This window comes from Microtus ochrogaster, linkage group LG3 (genome assembly GCF_000317375.1).
Source record: "Microtus ochrogaster isolate Prairie Vole_2 linkage group LG3, MicOch1.0, whole genome shotgun sequence".
NCBI classification, from domain to species: domain Eukaryota; kingdom Metazoa; phylum Chordata; class Mammalia; order Rodentia; family Cricetidae; genus Microtus; species Microtus ochrogaster.
This window is the reverse complement of record NC_022029.1, coordinates 37,524,697-37,544,875: the sequence shown is the minus strand read 5'-3', so window position 1 is coordinate 37,544,875 and position 20,179 is coordinate 37,524,697. Positions and strand designations below refer to the sequence as shown.

The 20,179-nt window shown below is 39.8% G+C and overlaps 1 protein-coding gene across 1 annotated transcript in view; it reads right to left on the bottom strand.

Moving 5' to 3' along the window:
• Positions 1-2,762: 2,762 nt before the first annotated feature.
• Heatr5b (HEAT repeat containing 5B) overlaps positions 2,763-20,179 on the bottom strand; it is an 81,516-nt gene continuing 64,099 nt past the window's right edge. The window contains exons 27-35 of the mRNA XM_013351344.1: positions 18,459-18,696; positions 17,059-17,313; positions 15,408-15,535; positions 13,421-13,565; positions 12,240-12,506; positions 10,878-11,102; positions 7,218-7,369; positions 5,800-6,013; positions 2,763-3,644 (exon numbers count right to left, since the gene is read on the bottom strand). Of these exons, the coding sequence (XP_013206798.1) occupies positions 3,340-3,644; positions 5,800-6,013; positions 7,218-7,369; positions 10,878-11,102; positions 12,240-12,506; positions 13,421-13,565; positions 15,408-15,535; positions 17,059-17,313; positions 18,459-18,696 (1,929 nt within the window). The 3' untranslated portion in view covers positions 2,763-3,339. The remainder of the gene's footprint in view (positions 3,645-5,799; positions 6,014-7,217; positions 7,370-10,877; positions 11,103-12,239; positions 12,507-13,420; positions 13,566-15,407; positions 15,536-17,058; positions 17,314-18,458; positions 18,697-20,179) is intronic.

Below are 20,179 nucleotides of genomic sequence, written 5' to 3'. Positions count from 1 at the left end.
AGGCAGATCTCTGTGAGTTTGAGGCCAGCCTGGTCTACAAGAGCGAGTTCCAGGACAGGTTCCAAAGCTACAGAGAAACCCTGTCTCGAAAAATCAAAAAAAAAGAAAAGAAAAAGAAATTTATTTATAGCTATTTTTCTAACCATTTCTGACATCAACCTAAAAATTCTAATTAAGGATGAAAAAACTGTGAGGAACAGTACTGTTGTAATTACGTTGTACATTTGGGTTAATTATGTCCATCATTCGCCATTATTTGAATGGATCTAGAAAGGTTAGTACAGTGCCTATCGTACAACAGAAATGTCAGCTTCTTAAATCTAGAACAAATTGTTCATATGGTGTATGTGTTCATGTGTGTGCATGTATGGACTGCACATGCATGTCCTCCTGCTTCAACTCCCAGGCTGGCTTCACAGGTGCATGCTGCCATGCCTGACGTAAGTGGGATCTGAAGTCCATCTCTGAAGTCCAGCAGCTCTTGACAGTGGTGATCTGCCACATTTAAACTTATGTGCTACACTGGATTTAATATATGTATACCATCATTTATATACATGCAAAAATTGCTTATCAGATTAAATACTACATGCTATGCTATGCTACGCTTGTTCTTACACTTGTGTGGCAAGCCCTTTACTGACTGAGCCATCTTTGTTTGTGTATGTGTATAGCCCTGACTGTTCTGAAACTTGTCTGCAGGTCAGGGTGACCTTGAACTTAGAGATCTGCCTGCCTCTGCGTCCCTAGTACTAGGATTAAAGGTACCACCATGACCTGGCTCTCATCCTAATGCCCTTCCTGCCTCGCCATCCTGAGACAGGGTTTTTTTCTGTATAGCCGTGGCTGTCCTGGAACTCACTCTTGTAGACCAGGTTGGCCTTGATCATCCCTAATTCTTTAAAGACATTTTATTTTATAGCGATGACAGAAAAGTAGAGTTGACAGTAGTTAGGGAAAGTAAAAGAGTGTAGTAAAGAGAAAGGAGAGGAGGGGGAGAATGGGAGAGAACGCATGACGTGATCCACTCTGAACAGGGGAAATATCAGGAAAAGCCAGGGAGGGACCAAGAAGAGCAAAAAATATCCAGGGTAAAAACAAGGATCTACATAAATAGATGAGCCGAGTGGTTATGTGCAAACTCACATGTGTACCAAATATTAGGAGAGCTTGGCAGGTCTTTAACAAATTAAAGATAGAGCCGGGCGATGGTGGCGCACGCCTTTAATCCCAGCACTCGGGAGGCAGAGGCAGGTGGATCTCTGGGAGTTCGAGACCAGCCTGGTCTACAGAGCTAGTTCCAGGACAGGCTCCAAAGCCACAGAGAAACCCTGTCTTGAAAAACCAAAAAAAAAAAAAAAAAAAACAACAACAACAAATTAAAGATAGAATTATTATTTAAGCCAGCAATTTCATTCCTGGCTAGATACTGATGAGATATTAAAATACATGTTTGTGATGCATGCCTACAATCCTAGCACTCAGAAGGATAAGGCAGAAGGATCCTGAGTTAGGGGCCAGCCTTGGGTATAGAATGAGAACCTGTCTCACAAAATACGTTCACGGAAAACTCTCTACATAATGGTTCAGAGCATTATTACTTACAATATTCATAAGAGGAAGGAGGTGGGACAAGCCCGAGTGTCCTTCAGGTGGTGAATGGATAAAGAAAATTGTATATACAACAGAACATTCCGCCATTAAGAAGAATGATAATAATTCATGTTACAGTATGGATGAACCTTGAACATGTAAGAGTCATGAAAGGACACATATGACCCCATATAGTAAACGTCTACAGTATGAAAATGTAGACAGAAGCAGATTGGAGGTGAAAGCCTCAGAGAGGAGGGAAAGGAAGAGATGTGAGATAGCCTCCAAATGGGCCCAGGGTCCCTCAGGAGGAAGGAACGTGAGTGGCTGTGTTAGGATTGCTGGGCATACACTCCATGCCACTAAATCGTACTTCATTTTCCCAGTAGTGGGGCTGAGTCCAGGGCTTTGCACCCACTAGGGAAGCTATCCACCCCTGAAAACATCCTCATCCTGAACTGGACACTTTCAATCACTAAAATTACATGACCCGAGGAATAATTATAATTGGATTTTACAAAAAAAAAAAAAATCAAGGAGAAAAATGTTGGAAGCCTAAGTCTGAAATTAAAACCAACCCCATAGAGAGAAGTCAGTCAGAAAACCAATGAGCCAAGTACCTTTCTGAGGTGTCTAAAAGACCAAGAGGGGCTAATCGATCCAGGTATGAGAGAATACACAGCAGGTAGCATATTTCAAATAGCATCACATATTTCAAATGTTTAGAAAAGACACTCCTGTGTTGTCTGGTAAGACTTGTGATTAAAATCAGCTGCAGGGTGTGTGTGACAAGCATCCACGTAACTGGTTACCTGTTTTGCATGGTAAATTCCCACTGCCTGAGAGGCACACCTAACCTGTAATTCTCTCTGTGCGCCCTGGGGCACTCAGTGTGCTGCCTTATCCACAGCAGGCCCCCATAAATATTGGATGAATGCAGGCAACGACCACAGTCAGAACCTGAGGCTCTGTGATTACAAAGCACGGAGCAGGACAAATTTTAGCCATTAAAAATAAGTAGAGTGACATGCTACGTTGGAAACCTTTAGTCCACCTTTCGATGAGAATTTCAGTCCAGACACAACAGAGGCATACACAAAGCACAATGCACACATGTAATGTGAAAGTTAAACGCCCGTCAGAAAGACAAGGATATCTGTTGAAATGGTTAGAAAATGTGATTTTATTCATACTATATTTGCCATAAAACAAAGATTTCTGTTTTATGAGTTATGTCAAATTTTACAATCTGCTTGCTGTTCCATGAACTTCCCCTGACAAATGCTAAAGTCTGACTCATTTTATTTTCCTGGTAATAGCCAAAGGCTGCCCAACTACATGATGTAATTATGTTCTTAGCATTTCAATTTAAAAGACCATGGCTCGGTGTTTACAAAAATAAGTTAATTAGGGTCTAGGGCTATATGTCACAGTACAGTGCATGCTTAGAATGACCAAGGCTCTGGATCCAATCACTAGTAACAAAACCAAAAAAAACCAAACCCCCAAACAGCAGCATCAAAAAAGTCAACGAAAGAAAAATGTTACTAGGATTAAAATGGAAATACATTCACCACACAATCTTTAAAAATCAATAAGAGGTGTGAACACTATTTCATTTAATCAACTTCAAAGCATTATAATTCCAATATACAAATAAAACAGTTCATAGTCTGGAATGATACAGGGGTTGTCACTAACAACATAAAATATAAATTAAAAAAAAAAAAGGAATGGAAGAACACACTAAAAAAAGCTTGTTTTTAGCTTAATTGTTGGTGCAGAATGTGTGGCAGGGGCTGGCTGCCTGGCAGCTGCCTTGGCTTTGCTCGCCTGGCTTGCTCGAACAGCAGTTTCTAGGCGCACTTTCAGCTCGGGAGCAGCCCCCATTACGGTCTTGAAAGCATGTGGGTACAGAGGTCCAATGTGCATTAAGTTCTGGAGTGCAAACTCATGAAGATCTTTGGAGACAGAACTTGCTGAGGCAAAAGAATTCTCATCCAGTAGGTAAGAGATCAAAGTGGGCACCAAAAGAGCAAGTAACTGGACTCCTGTAACAAGACGACAGCAAAGATTGGCCTGATTGGAGAAAAGGAAGCTGGACATTGTTAACAGAAACAATATATTATATAATATATAACAGGTATTGTAGGTTACTTGTGCAATTACAGTTTAATAGCTAGTCAGGCCCTATCCATGTCCCTGAGCTAAATGACTTTCTTTCAAAAAATAAAGGCATAAAACACGGGTACTACTAAAGTGCTATAATTTCCATTCTCAAATCAGATCAATTTGCAGGATTAATAATGAACATAGTTTTATTTGGATTACAGATGTTTTACAACACAGCAAGACGTTTAAGATAGAATATGCAATCAGATTTTTTTTTACTTAAAATTTAAAACTAGATGATTTACAAAAGTAAAGGTGGGGTGGGGGGCATAGCTCATGATAAGAGTTCTTGCTTATGGGGACCTTGGGGGAGGGCTGAAGGGGAAAGAAGAGGCAGGGAGGGGAGCAGAGAAAAATGTAGAGCTCAATAAAAATAAAAATAAAAGTGCTTGCTTAGCATGAGGGTTTGATCTCAATTCACAGACGTAAAAATGATAAAATCACTTTAAATAAATAAACAGGATTACATACACGAGGAGAGTGCTAACAATGAATTAATGAATGAGTGATAAAAATTTAATAGCATCTCTTAGATTTTTAAAATTTTTATATAGTCACATGATTCTAAGAGAGTAAACCTTTAGGTTTTAAATTATCATTTCACTTTTCTCACCTCTTTGGAAATGTGCTCTCTTTTAAGGAAAATTGTAAAGATAGCAGAGAATGTTGAAAGGCTACTGTGACTGGGGATACAGCTCAGCGGTAGAGCATGCGCGCAGCATGCATGAAGCCAGGGGCTCAGACTTCAGCAGGGATAAAACGAGTGTGGTGGCACTCCCTTTAGTTAGTCCCAGCACTCAGAGAAGCTCTGAGTTCAAGGCCAGCCTGGTCTACAAAGTGAATTCCAAGACAGCCAGAGCTACATAAAAAAAAAACCCTGTCTCAAAAAACCAAAAATTAAAAAAAAAAAAGAAAAGAAAAAAGAGAAAGAAAAAAAAATTGAAATCGAAAGGATTTTTTTGAAGAAACTGTTAATGCATCAGTTACTTGGGTAGAAAGTATGATGTAACTTATGATGTAACTTTATTATATTTATTTTACTAACTATAAACTTTATCAATAGGACTTAACCTTACCTTATTCACGTTGTAATGTTAGCACTGATCTTACTATCCTTCGGTATTTAAAATCTGACTTGACTTTTGATTTCTCAACAGATGCCCAAATTTAAAATTAAACTTAACATAAAGACAGAGATGAGACCCCTCCCCCCCACCCCATGCTTAGCATGGAGCCCAGGGCTTGTACATCCAGGTGAGCCCTTGGCCACTGAACCACTCCCTGACTCATGGAAGAGAGTCTTGGAAATTGGGAGTACCTTAATGTTCAATTACAAGGTATTTATTGAAAATTTTAGCTTTTCACAACAATTAAAAATTTTAGTATGCCTCTATTAAGTATACAAAAGCTTATACTTTGTATATAAAGTATGTATTTCTGGTTAAATAAATGCATGTTGCATTAATCATGAAGCAAAAAAAATTAAGTATCAAATCCTGAGGTATCTTATGATGGTTGTTACTTACACTTTCCTGGTTATAACATAAGGCTTATGTAATTCATATTTTATTTCTAAAATTCTATTAAATATCTCTACTGTTCCTAGTCCTTAAAAACACACTCCTAGCCGGGCGGTGGTGGCGCACGCCTTTAATCCCAGCACTTGGGAGGCAGAGGCAGGTGGATCTCTGTGAGTTCGAGACCAGCCTGGTCTACAAGAGCTAGTTCCAGGACAGGCTCCAAAACTACAGAGAAACCCTGTCTCGAAAAACAAAAACAAAAAAAAAAAAAAAAAAAAAAAAACACTCCTAGAAAACATAAAACAAAATCAGTGAGTTAAACTGCCCTCAGCAATTCATTGTGGCTTCTCACTCATAAAAACTAAATATAAATAACCAATACATTATGTTAGTAACATGAGCAGATAGATATTATGCATTCAGACCGTAATTACTTCTTGGGAAATGCACTGCTGGCAAAAATCTGTGTTAACACTAAGATTCATAAATAATACAGAAATAAGAAAACACTTACTATTCTGTTCTTCTCCAAGAGCAACCAATGTTTCAAGAACTTTAATTCCTTCTTGAACAGCCAAAAGTTCTGTACTACTGGCTGGTCTGTTTCTTTCAACAGCCTTTAGCTTTTCAACCACTAGTGGAGCTAATGAGTGGATGTAGGGAGTTGAAAGGGCGCGGTTGGAATGCTGGAAGACTGACAGGAGGAGCTGGTAGCATTTGGCTTGGACCTATATAAGAGAGTGATTTTCTCAATTAATGCACGTAGCAGATCTTATTTGGTTAACAATCACACTGTACCTTAACATGAACAGGAGAAAATGGAACTTAATACTAACTAAATAAAACAGGAGATCAAAGAAACTCCTTATACACGAGTTATCAAATCATCATGCTTACATAACAAATATCTCTACTGTATGGGAAAGCCAGAAAACATGGAGTCTGATTTCTTTTCAATTCTTCCTTTAAAATATAATTGTCTCTGATTTTAATTTTAGTGGTCAGAGAAGTTAATGAAGGACTGACCTAAATAAAATAAAGCTATAAAAATACACTATTTAGATAATCAACCCCCTTTGATTATTTGAAAACAACTGTTTACATTAACATAATAACTGTTTTTTTTAGGGAAGTTCCAAACTTGTAGAGATAGGCTTGCCTCTGCCCCCCCCCCCAGTGTTAGGATGAAAAGCATATATCACCATGCCTACTACAGTACTAAGGTTTTTTAAGAAGGGAAAAAGTGGAAGGGGTGTTCATTAATGTGTGGGACAAAGAGTGAAATACACTCATTTCAGTGTTTTGTTGGAAAATGAACTACGAAATTTCTCTGGACACAGAAAATGGACACATTTTAAGAATACAGATCTCTTAGCCATAAATCTGAAGACTTTAAGGAAGCTCAGGGAGGAGGCCAGGAGTAGTTTACTGATCTTCTTTTCCTGGTGTGTGGCATGCTTGAGAAGCATTAACTTGGATTTTGACAAAATAAACTAATAAAAATGCTCATTAAAAGATGCAATAATATAAATTTATTCTTTAACATTCTCGGTATCACTGAAATAAAGACTGAAAAACAAAACCCATGTAAAGTCCCTACCATTATGGCCAGGGTTAATAATATTTCAGACACTGGAGAATTTTGGCAAATGGAAGTATCTACAAATGTCACTTAGTGCTTAAATACACAGTTCCTTAACAACGTTTCAATTTAAAAGCCATACTACAGACTGATCAGATGGTTCCGCAGGTAAAAATGCTTGTGACACACAAAGCACACACACAAAAACATCAAGCATTTACACACAGTAATAAACAAGATTAAAAAGACAAAGCCATACTGCAAACATGTAAGTTTTCACTGCACGTGTCACATTGCAGTGAGCTCATGTGAACATTCCTGACAAAGCAGACTGTTGAAGGGTAACTCACCCACGGGTCACATGAATTCAGAGCACTTTTAAACCTGCTCATGCAGCCATTCTGTAGGGACTGCACTCCTATTATTTCGCTGCTGGCAGACCACAGGAAGAGCGCAATGGCTGTAAGCGTGCTCACTTCATCAGGTGCAGGCATAGAATCGTCTATGGGACAAAAGGAAGGCAATGCAGGAAGACTTGGGAATTAAAGCCGTGGACAACACTTTCTCATTGTTTACCACAGAGTGTGCCTCAACCTAGAAAATACAGATCACCAAACTCTCACTGTGGAACTAAGGCAGGAAAATATGTTTTAGGCATACTTTTATCTCCTATGTTAAAGTTTCACAGGAAGCAGACAATTAAGGTGATCTCAAAGAATCTCTCTGCAGACTACTTGATTATGATAGAAGAATGCAGCACCAGAATATGGAATTATGGCAGGTGTCACCTTGATGCAGTTACTAGAGTTGAGACTTAGCATGGTGCACTTCTGTAATCCCAGCATGTGGATGGCTGGGGTAGGATTAGTAGCACAAATTTGAGGGTAGCCTGAGCTACAGAGTGACATTAAACATAGCTTTGTCTCAAAAAATAAAAACCAAGAGGTTCTTTTTCTTCTTATATTTATTTTTGTTTTTTGAGACAAAGTTTCTCTACATAGACTTGGCTGGCTGTTCTGGAACTCTCTATATGGACCAGGCTGGCCTTGAACTCACAGAGATGCACCAGCCTCTGCCTCCTGAGTATTGGGATTAAAGGCGTGCACCAACTCGTCTAGTCAAGAGATTCTTGATGTAGGAAAAGCAATACTAAACATTGTCTTTCAAGATTGTCTGAGAAAGATGTACATTACTTATGTGATATTTACCAAAAGGTATAAACTGAACACATGCTAAACTGAGGGGAAAATTAGACAATTATAAATTAAGGAATATTCTATAGAATAGATGTCCTGTAGTCTTTAAAAACACGAACATAAGTGGTGGTGCATACCTTTAATCCCAGCACTTGGACTAAATGGTGGGGGAATGAAGGTGGGGGTAGAGACAGAAGGATCCCTAAATTTGAGACCAGCCTGGTTTACAGGGCAAGTTCTAAGACAGCCAGAACTAGACAGAGAAACCCTATCTTGAAAAACAACAAAACAAACAAGCAAAAAATAATGAAGATCATAGACGATAAAGGCTATGTTAATGCCCCAGATTAAAAGAGGTCAGAGCAAAATGACAACAATACAAAGAAAATGTTATTGTTAGGACAACTTCTGAAATCTGCTAAAGAACAATAACACTACATTAATATTAAATTCTTTTGTGGGTATTTAAAGAATGGCTTTGTTATTAGGATATCTATGACGTATTTAGGAGTAAAGTATCACAAAGATGTCAATATAATCTTAAATGATTCAGCAGAGTTACTAAGATGAGAAACAACAATGGGTGTGAATTTCCCAGAGGTCACAGAGCATGTGGGGCGATATGTAGAACGAGGGCCTACTGCAGTCCACACGTCTGCTCTGGACTATCTTATTAAAGCTTAACATTTCTTTTAAAATCAAAGTTTCTAAAAATGAAAAAAGGTATTGCAGCATTCTTAAAGAGATTCATTGCTCCCTTGAGAATTTCCTTGTGTGGGTATAAATATATACACACAAATTTAAAGTAGAAGAGCTCAATTTTTTAATAAGAAACATGATTTCCAAGTTGGAAATTCCCTGTGATACGACTTCTCTTGTGTTAAGCAGGATCCTGCTTCCCTTGCTAACAAACACTGTACAAATATCCCCATGGCCTTTCCCTGTCACTTCATTCCTGACACAGGCCTGGAATTTGATATGTAGCTCAGCGGGACCTGAGGGCCCCAGTCATCTTATCTTCATCTTCCATGGGTTGGGGTTACAGACCAGGCTTCAATGCCTGGTTGTGGAAATGTTTAAAAAAAAAAATAGTGTAGCAAATCTTTCCTTGTTATTCTGTTTTTAGAGTTTTCATATTTTCTTAAAAAAATAAAATGTAAGAGGAAAAAGTTAAACAAGAAAGAAAAGTGGGAAAACTATAAATAAGCACTTCACTTGAATTAAACAAACATAAGAGTGTTTGTTTATGTTTGAAATTATGCCCACCTCCAAAGCCACACTGGACAGAAATGTGGTAATATTTGATCAAATTAAGTTTGAAAACATGTATTTCCAGTTCTAAGTATGTGCCATGAAAATATACTACAAATCTTTAAGGGTGTTAATAACAACCATGTTTGTAATTGGGGAAAATCAGAAATCATAAAAACTATCCATTGACAGTTGACAGGAGAATAACTGGCAAATACATGTGATGAAAGTTATGTCAGTTAAAGGAATGAAAAGGCCTTTAATCCCAGCACACGGGAGGCAGAGGCAGGCGGATCTCTGTGAGCTCAAAGACAGCCTGGTCTGTAAGAAATAGTTCCAGGTCAGCTAGGACTGTTACACAGAGAAACCCTGTCTTGAAAAAAACAAACAAACAAAAAGTGAATAAGAAGTTTATATATATAAATTCTAAAAAAGTTATTCAACAAATAAAATGAGATTTTTACTTATATAAATTAAAATATAAACAAATTCCATACATTGCTCATAAATACTATCTCGCTCAATAAAATACATGTATATGCACAGATTTATATACATTATTAACTGATATGTATTAATGTAAAAAATTATTTCTATACACAGACATTATAGGATAAAATATTTAAGTATTAAGATTGTAGTTATATTTAGGGATATATTGGAATGGTCATAAGTATTTTACCTTTTATTTTATTACTTTTTCTTTGGAGACAGGGTCTTACTCTATGGCCCTGGTTGGCCTTGAATGCACAGAGACCCCCCTGCCCTGCCTCTGACATGGTAGAAGGCATGCACTACCATGTCTGGCTCCTACTTTGTTATTTTTATTGAAAAATATAGCTAGACATGGTGGCATATTTCTGTAATCAAAAATATAGCCAGACATAGTGGTATATTGCTGTAATCAAAAATATAACCAGGGGCTGGGGTGATGGCTCAGTAGGTAAGAGCACTAACTGCTCTTCCCAGCACCCACATGGCAGCTCACAACTGTCTGTAACTCCAGTTCCAGGGGATCTGACGCTCTCATATAGATCAACTTGCAGGCAAAACACCAACGTACATGAAATAAAGATATAAAAAATATAACCAGACATGATGGTATATTTCTGTAATCAAAAGGAATCAAGAGGCTAAGGCAGAATGATCATGAGTTTGAGGTTAGTTTAGGCTACATGATAAGACCCTGTTTCAAGAACAAAACAACAATAACAACAACAAAGAGGAAGAGGAAAGAGTGGGGAGAGAGAGGGGGAGAGAAAATTCCAAAGGGGACAAAAGAAAAGGGGGAAAAAAAGCAGTAAACATAAATCAATGCATGTCCATTCTGGGTATATGCTGTCTTTTTTTAACCCACCAACACACATAAGAATGAAGAAAAGCACTTCTTAGAGCCACAATGCAGGAAGAAGCATTCATATTTTAGAGGTGACGGTGGGATAAGACACCTGTCTTGGGTTGACTCAGTGTTACACAGCAGTCTCCTGACAAGGGTCTTCAAGCAATAATCTACTAAGGAACAGCCATGTAGAAATTAAAACCTTCAAGCCTCTGACGGGCTACCTGGCTGGGAATACTCCAGGATGCAGGCAAGCGTGCTCCGGATCAGAGCTGTCCACTGTTTCTGAGTTTCCTCCGTTTTGGCCATCGGAAGTGTCACAATGCTTTTTATCCCCTGCAGAGCTGCGCTGACTGGAGGAGGAACCTGATTGTCTGCAGACTTTATTGCTGTGTCTTTCAATATTCTTGCAATTAAGAACAGAATTGTGGGCAGAATTGTCATACAGCCTGAAATAAAAACAAATCAGGTTATTTTGTAACACCTTCAGTTCCCATGATAGCTGTTTCCAACACACACACAATGATTTTTAAACAATTTGTTGTGCTCTCTTCTCCCTAAGATAAGGTCTTATCATTTTGCACAAGCTGGTCCCACACTTCTGGGCTCAGGTAATCCTCCTGCCTCAACATCACCATGCCTGGCTTGACTGTGATTTAAAAGTATTTCTTTTCTTGATTTTATTCAAAATTTACTATATTACTACCATTACAAATCAGTTTGAAAAATAAAGTGCCATACTGTTTTTAAACAGAGTGGTATTTTCTTTTTTGTTCCAATTGAATCTTGTTTTTATTGTTTCCAATGTGAGGTATTTAATCCTGCCCTTCATAACGGGCATGAGAAGGAAGGACAGAAACACTGGAAAACTAACTATATACTTTGAGTAGCCTGGTGAGTCTTAAAGCAATTCCGAGATAAGTCAGGAAAATAAAGGAAACGACTGGGCAAGCAAATGTGGAATGGAAGTATCCTAAAATCGCAGCAGGAACTGCCTTCCAGTGCAGCGCCTGGAGTGACCATAACGGAGAATTCACTGTTTCCACACCTGTCAGGTCGGAGTCAGAGAGGTCTGCTTGGGCTGAAAGGAGCCATACACCTTCTGGTACTACTTTTACTGCCAAACTGAAAGTCTAGTCCATAAGACAGTTTTCAGTGTCCTTGAGGGTGACTGTCACTCTCTTCAGACATGCTCTGATTTCCCGGGGCACTCCCGATTGGAGCTGTCATTCCTCCCATTGACTTCACTGAAGTCTATGCACTGACTTCCAGTCTTCCCTCAGTCTTCGCGTTTTGATTTGTTTTGTTGTGTTGGGGATCAAAATCAAGATGGGGACCTTGCATATACTGTCCAGCTGTCCAGCACTGAGTTACAGCCTGGTCCTCTCTCTGACAGACTTCTGACTAGGCTACCTTAGGTTGCTAGTTTTAGAAACTTTAGTCTTTCCTAGGCTCTTAAAGGTAAAGTAACCTTTTAAAAACTTCACATTTAGCACCTGAGATTTAAGAAGAAAAGAAACCTAAATTAAGATGCAGAGAAAGCTCATCTTTGCCTATGGTCGGATAGTACACTCCCAATACCGTACCGGCCGGTGAGCAAAGGGACGGCAGCTCAGACAGAATGGCCACCGTGGCTGCCACCAAACGAGCACTTTCTTCTGACAGGCGAGTTTTGGGGGTGATGTGACTTGGAGAGTCCGACATCTTAGCACTCAGGTGTGGCATATGACGTACTAAAATGAACATCAGCAGCTCCATGGTTGAAAACACAAGGGACTTCCCAGGAATGAGGCCACCACTGTCACCTCCTTCTCCTAGTGCAGGGCAGGACTCTTTTTCCATATCCTCTTCATCTAAGGAAAGATAAAGTTGATGAAATTTCCAGAAAAAATAGACATAAAATAATAAACACATTTAAGTTATTTCTAAAAGGTTTCTAAGTAAATGTGGAAATGGTGCCATGTCCTTCTTGGTACAATGTCCTGAGTAGATAAAGCTCCTTGAAAGCCATGGGCAGGCCATTTCACCTGGAAGCTCAATACTAGGCTTTTTATTAGTTTTGTATTTCATAATAGAAATAACAAACATGCTAGGTTGAACCATATAAAATTGACACCTTTGAATGGAAGAAGTCTAGAATTAGCAATTTCTTTTTGTTAATTTTAAGTTTTTGGGACAGGTCTCTAGGCCAAGCTGATCTTGAATTTGCTATAAGGTGGAGAATAAACGTAGAACTTTGTGATCTTCTTGCTTCTACCTCCCCAAAGCTGAGATCATAGGCATGCCCCATCATGCCTGGCATCCTAGCATTATAAAATTAGGAGTACAGGGCTGCAGAGATGGCTCAGTGCTTAAGAACACTGGCTGCTCTTCCAGAGGACCTGGGCCTTATTCCTGGCACCCAGGTGACAGCTCACAACCATCTGTAACTCCAACTCTAGGGACCAGGTGACAGCTCACAACCATCTGTAACTCCAACTCTAGGGACCAGGTGACAGCTCACAACTATCTGTGACTCCAGTTCTAGGGACCAGGTGACAGCTCACAACCATCTGTGACTCCAGTTCTAGGGACCAGGTGACAACTCACAACCATCTGTGACTCCAGTTCTAGGGATCCAGCACCCTTCTGTCCTCTGTGGGCCCCAGGCATGCATGCACTACACAGACACATATGCAGATACAACGCCCGTACATATGAACAAACCACCCAAGCTTTGGGGAACAAAGAAGGTTTGTTGCAAGTCACAGTGGTTTCCAGTGCTTACTTAGGGTGCTCCTCTTCTCCTGCAAATAATCTTGGGCAGCCCTGACAATCTGTTGCACAACCCCAGTGACCAGCAGCTGGATGGAGGGTGGGTTCCAGGTCAGTAGCAGGCGGTGCAGGACACTGAGCAACTCAACACCAATCAGCTATTATAAAGGAATACAAATGTGTTTAGTTTATTTAGATTTCAAAAGCTAGATATATATTATTAAAATCTGAGAAAACAGACATGCAAAAGTAATTTTATAACTAAAATGTAATATATAGGACTATATAACAACAGAAAATATAAAAATAAAATTCAGAGGTCACACATTACCCCTTAAGATTTTCAAGCAACAAATGGCTAGTATTTAAATATCTAAAAGTTTGATACCCAGATATTATTGTTCTCCTACTGGAATAAAACACCTGCACTACTGCTGTTGCTAGAGTTCGGTGTCACAGAAGTTCATAATTGCCCACCTAGGAGGAGTTACTGGTGTGTTCTACTCACCCCAGGAACACTTGGAGCTTAAGCCTCTACAATTTCCCACATCTAGTTGATACAATAAGCTTGCCTCAAATTAAAACATAGAGGAGAGAACTTAATTCAGTCAAAACTTTTCTCCCTTCTTCTCTCAAGATACAGACTGTCTACAGTTCAGGGTGCTGCTTGGCTGGTAAGAGCTTGCTCAGGATGCAGGAGGCTCTGGATCCAATCCCCAGAGTGCAAAGAAAAAAATGCAAGGCTGTTTCATTTTTCCACATGTTTCCTTCTCTTATCCTAGAAGACTTCCAGGAATTGGTGAGGACCTGTGCCTCTCTAGTCAGGCCACCTTCCCCGGTGTAACTGAACACTCGAGACTTTACTTAGTGTCCCCAAAGGCCTCCTCTGTCCTCTGATACAGGTCTGTATCTTCCTGTCATACTCTTCCCGTCCACACTGTCCTCCTGAAAGGCCTTTCTTGCCTTCAATAGCTGCTGCCTTCTGCTCTACTCCTATCTCATCAATGGTCCTCACTTCCAATCTAGCTCCCTCTTTACAAATCTTAAGTGTTCTTATCCTCATGTTCCCAATATGGGCTCTTTGCAGCTTTATTCAGGTTCTCTAGAACACTAGTCTTTGGAAAAATGGGTAGAGAGCCTCATAACTGATCTCCATGCTTCCCTTCTCACATCTCAGAAACTGACCTCCACAAGACTGACTGTGAAATCCTTCTACAGCTATCTGTCTGTCTATCTACCTATCTATGCAATTGCTTTTTCATTGAGTTACATTATTTGCCTCTCATGACCCTTTCAAACAAAATTAAACACTCTTCTTTTTAAATATTTAATCATTTACTTTTACTTTCAGAATAGAATTCAAATTCCTTTGCATGTCATAAAGAAGTCTTCATAATTTGGCCTTTACAGCATCTCCCAGATCCATCCGATGCCCTCTGCCTGTTTTATATCAGCCATAGTAAATAACTGCAGTACCCTTGAACTTGTCCTGTTTCTCAGAGGCAAACTCATCTCTTTGGCAATTCCTTTCTAAGATCTGTTTCAATTACTCTCTCCCTGATAAGTTGTCCTTCACTCTGCATCACACTGTTGGTGTGCCCACCTCATTCCTCATTATTCCCATAGCTGTGAGGTTAAGAAGGCATTGATAGCATCTAACTATTGCATAGCTCCACGTAGCATCCAACAGATAAAACCCCTTTCTTTTTTTCTTTGGTTTTTCAAGACAGGGTTTCTCTGTAGCTTTGGTGCCTGTCCTGTAACTAGCTCTTGTAGCTCAGTCTGGCCTCAAACTCACAGAGATCCGCCTGCCTCTGCCTCCTGAGTGCTGGGATTAAAGGTGTGCGCCACCACCGCCTGGCAACAAAACCCTTTACACTGGCATTGGTTACACAATCTTGTTAGTAATATACAATGTTTATTTCCAATGTGAGAAATTTATTCCAATGTATAAGATTACGACAAAGCACACAATTATCCATTATAGAAACACACTATACCTGATCCTCTGCAATGTGGATTCGTGCATAAGGAGAACCCAGTAAGGTGTGTAAGGCCTGCAGGCATGCTGTGATGTGTTCAATGGGCTCCTCAGGCCGAGGGGAACAAAGAAACTGTATACTCACACCTGGAATGCACAAAGAAAAAACATGTTTGTTTGTTTTTTTAACACAAAACACTTGCGTTACTTTGATACTATATTCTTCATTTTTCCCAGATTACTACATATTTATTAATATCAAAGAATTAAAATGTTTTCTAGGCTAAGCAGACAAAGACAACCAAAGGTTGTAGCCTGCATTTGGTTTAATATTCAAATTAGGTATGCACAGCCTGTTAGTAGCTGTTTATAAACAAAATCACATTTAAAATTCTAGAATTAATAAAGTATAATACATTAAGAATAAATAAATATCCATCCAAAAAGAATGGGTTCCCAAAAAGCCAGTACACAGATACCTTGCTCAGCCTAGATATAGTGGGAAGGGCCTTCGATCTTCCCCAAAGCAATGTGTCTGACCCTTTCTGAGGAGTGGATGGGGGATGGAAGGGGGGGAAGGTGAAGTGAATTGGAAGAGGGGAGGGAATGGGAACAGGGATTGGTATGTAAAATGGAAAAAAAAAGATAGTTTGTTTTCTTTTTAAAAAAAATAAAATAAAATATAAAAAGAATAAGTATTTCACTACTTTTATTAAAGAGTTGCTCAACAATTGTGTATACATGAATTTTTAAAGATTTAATTCTGTATATCTGTGTGTGGGTTTATCCATGTGCGTGCACACACCTGCAGAGTCCACAGTTGAGGTCAGATCAATGAAGCTGGAGTTACAGCATTTGGAGGCCACCTGATGTAGGTGCTGGGGATGAGCTCAGGCCCCGTGAGGGCAGTAAGTACTGTTAACCACTGAGCCATCTCTTCAGGCAGTGTATAAGGGTTTTTTTTAAAGTTTTTTTTTGTTTGTTTTTGTTTTGCTTTTTTGTTTTTTGAGACAGAGTTTCTCTGTAGCTTTGGAGCCTGTCCTGGAACTAGCTCTTGTAGACCAGGCTGGCCTCGAACTCATAGAGATCCACCTGCCTCTGCCCCCACCCCCAGCGCTGGGATTAAAGGCGTGCGCCACCACCTCCTGGCCCCATATACAAGGTTTTTAAATGTCAGTCTACACACAAGACTTGTCAAAACAAGTGCTCAATGTAAGGCTACAGCTTTGTAAGTTCCAACAAATTCCATAATTACACCTTACTAATTGTCTTCCTTTTCTTTTCCAGAAAATATGAGACCACCAAAGTTCCTTCAGAATATATAAATACTTAAATATTTAATTATTAAATATTTAATAATTTAATAAATATTAAACAAATTAAAAATTGTTTAATCAGTTTTTTTCTTCATTAGATAATCTGTTAAATTCCAGTATAAAGAAAGTATGTTGAATAAAAACCCCAGTTTTTTTTTTCTTGAAATTCAATATTCTGTGACTGAATACTAAGGCTAAACTTTTAAGAGTAGTTTTAAATTAATTTTCAGATTAAAATTCAGTTAGCTTCTAAGTGGAGCTGAAACGGTCCTTTTATTTTTTTTCTCTGAGTTGTCCTGTGCAAACTCCCACAGTGTGACAGAGAAAGGTACAAAGGCATCATGGGACACCCACCTAGGATCAGGTGCATTCTGTCTTGGTTAACTTCTGGCAAGGGTTTAGCAGAAGCCATTGCTCCTGGCACCTGGTTTACACCGAGAGCTGGAGAGCGTTTTTGTATACCAGACACTGCTGCCGCCTCTGTGGACTCTGGACACGTAAACCCTGTGCTGTTTAGCCAAAGTGCCACCGCATGGAGAATCGGGGCCCAGGAGTTCCGGTAGTGAAGTCTCGCAGTATCGATGGTCTCGGGAGTGTAAAATGCTCCACCTGTGAAACAATCAAATCAGTAAAAACATTGTTTTCAAAAGTGTGCTCTGGCAACAAGCTCCTCCCCAACCAAAGGGCTCCTCCACAGCTAAGCTGGGGGCCTGTCCCTCCTGATGCCCGCCTTTCAGCCTCTCCTCTCTGCTACCAGGGACACCATGCATCCTCATACTGTTCTTCCTTGGAGGGCCAGGCTGGACTTCCTCTTTGCTGTCTGTCTTCGCCATTAACAGAGGCCCTCTCAGTCTGTTTTCCGCCCTTCACTTCCTCCCACCTCCCATTTCCGCTGCAACACTGAGCTTCTTCTCCCTCCTGGCTGTCACAGTGCCTGAAGGGAGGAAAACCAAAGGGGCTCAATCATTGTCACCAAAATATCTGAGAGAAAGAATGGGTTATTGGTTTAAGATTTACTTATTTATTATGCATACAATGTGCTGCTGGTACGTATGCCTACACGCCAGTAGAGGGCGCCAGATCTCATTATAGATGGTTGGTGGGAACGGAACTCAGGACCTCTGGAAGAGCAGCCATCTCGCCAGCTTGGAAGAATGAGGTTTTGAGGAGCAATTTTTAGGAACACAGCTTATGGCTCAAGTAGGATTGTCATGAAACTAGGGTATCGGGCTGCACAGCAGTGCACTTCATTGTGGTGTGGTCACTGGTGGTTTCCTAGCTCTTCAGAGTGCCCTATTCCTGCAGCTGTCTCTATGATGGCACTGGCATTTTTACTTCAGCTAACACGCTCCCTGGTTATAGCCTGAATTCACGAAGTCGGTAGGAAGGACATGTTCTTTCTTTTTTTTTTTTTTAGATATTTATTTATTTATCATGTATACAATGTTCTGTCTCTGTGAATGCCTGCAGGCCAGAAGAGGGCACCAGACCTCTTTACAGATGGTTGTGAGCCACCATGTGGTTGCTGGGAATTGAACTCAGGACCTTTGGAAGAGCAGGCAATGCTCTTAACCGCTGAGCCATCTCTCCAGCCCGGAAGGACATGTTGTACATGAAACAATGCCAAGTTCAAGTTTACAGAATCAGATTTGAAGATGTTATTATGTTATTGTTGGTACTAGCCTCTGCCAAGTTCACTTTGTTTAATATTAATTTGAACTCCATAAGAGCAAACTACTGCATCTAATACTTACCATCTGGGGGGAGCTGACTAGAAAATTCAGCTGGTAAAGTCAAAAGTGCGTAGTCTTTCAGTGCTGCCAGCCATAGGCGGCTTAGCGTGGGCAGTTCCGGCTGTACCAGGGTTATTAAACTATCTGGCGGAAGTTCATCTATGGTACCATAGTCGTCGTCATCATCATCGGGATTTTTAATTGCCTTCTTTGGTTTTGATTCTGCTTCTTTTTTAATATTCATTGCAACCACATATACCTAGGAAGACATTCATGAGTTGAAAATAAGACATCAGATAAAAACTGGGTTTCTTAAATTGTTATAATTACGCAGTTAAATGATCAAGGGGAATTCGGTGTGGATATTCGAAAGTATATAACTTTATGAATTCTTGATAAGCACTAGCGAGCAACTCTATCTCCTGTTTCAGAAGCATTTTTAATTGATCTGATTTCTGACTATTCCTCTCACACCATATCCCTTAAGTAGGCGTCTCTGAGTTATTCTGGCATGCCTGCTCCACTTTACAAAGCCTCCTTTTTCCCAGCATAGAGCATAACTTCCTGTCTACTGCCTCTTTCCCAGGCTTACTACAGAATAAAACAGCCTTCAAAGAAATGGACTGAGAAGGGAGGTGGCCAGGGAAAGGATATCCATAAATATCCCCCAATCTACCTCCTACACAGGCCTTAAATGATACTTAGCAATCTTGTAATTACAACAGATAGGCAATCTAAGAATATGATATACTTGTCACATGTATTATCTGTGTCCTTTGTAGTTTGTGGACGTTTTAAAAAGGCATGTAATGCCAACTCTCCTACAGCATGTTCAGGGTACTTCCTTGTTGAGTTTATTTTTGTCCTCACGTTCAGGCTCTGGGGAACTGATAATACATAGCTGGGAAACAGGGGGGAAGGAATAAAACAACTACACTACACAAACGCCCTGAAAACTCTCCACTCTACAGCTCTGCTCCTGTGTCTGCTGTGGAAGCTCCTGGCCTGTGCACGCCAAGCTCCTGGTGGGCAAGGCTTCCCTTACACTCATTCACACAGCGAGAAGACAGAGCACACACAGAGCAACTAACAACATTCTAGAGTAGACACTGCTGCCTGGGTTATAAACACCACATTCATATTTCCCGGAGGTGGGTTTTTTGGGCTTCTTTTTTTCTGGCTTTGTTTTATTCTAGATGGCCTGTAACTTGCTGTGTAGACCAGGCTGGCCTCAAACTCATAGATATCAACCTGCTCCTGTCTCTTATGCATTGGAGTGTACCACACACACACATTTCCCAATCATTTTAAGATTGCCCTCTACCTCAACTTTGATATTATACTGACATTTTAAGAAAGTGTCCAATAAACACTATAAATAAAATCAAAATTTCATTTGAATCCTTAGTTGGTACCTTGCTTTGTTATTGTGCTAGGAACTAAGGTAACAAAGACAAAAATATCTACTTTTTCTATGATAAGGGAATGATAAAATGCTGAGAAAGATTTTTTTAAAAGAATTTTTAAAGTTTACTTCTAGGCTGGGTATATGCCTGTAATCTTGGGAAGCTGAGGGGAAAATGGATCTGAGGTCAGTTGGGTAATATAACAAGACACTGTCTTAAACAGCAAACAACAATAAAACCTAAAAAAAGAATGAAAAAGGTAAACTTAGAAGTCCCAAACTTTGTACACGTGGCACCTTCCCTGCCATAGCGCACCCGGTGTCTGGCACCAACTGA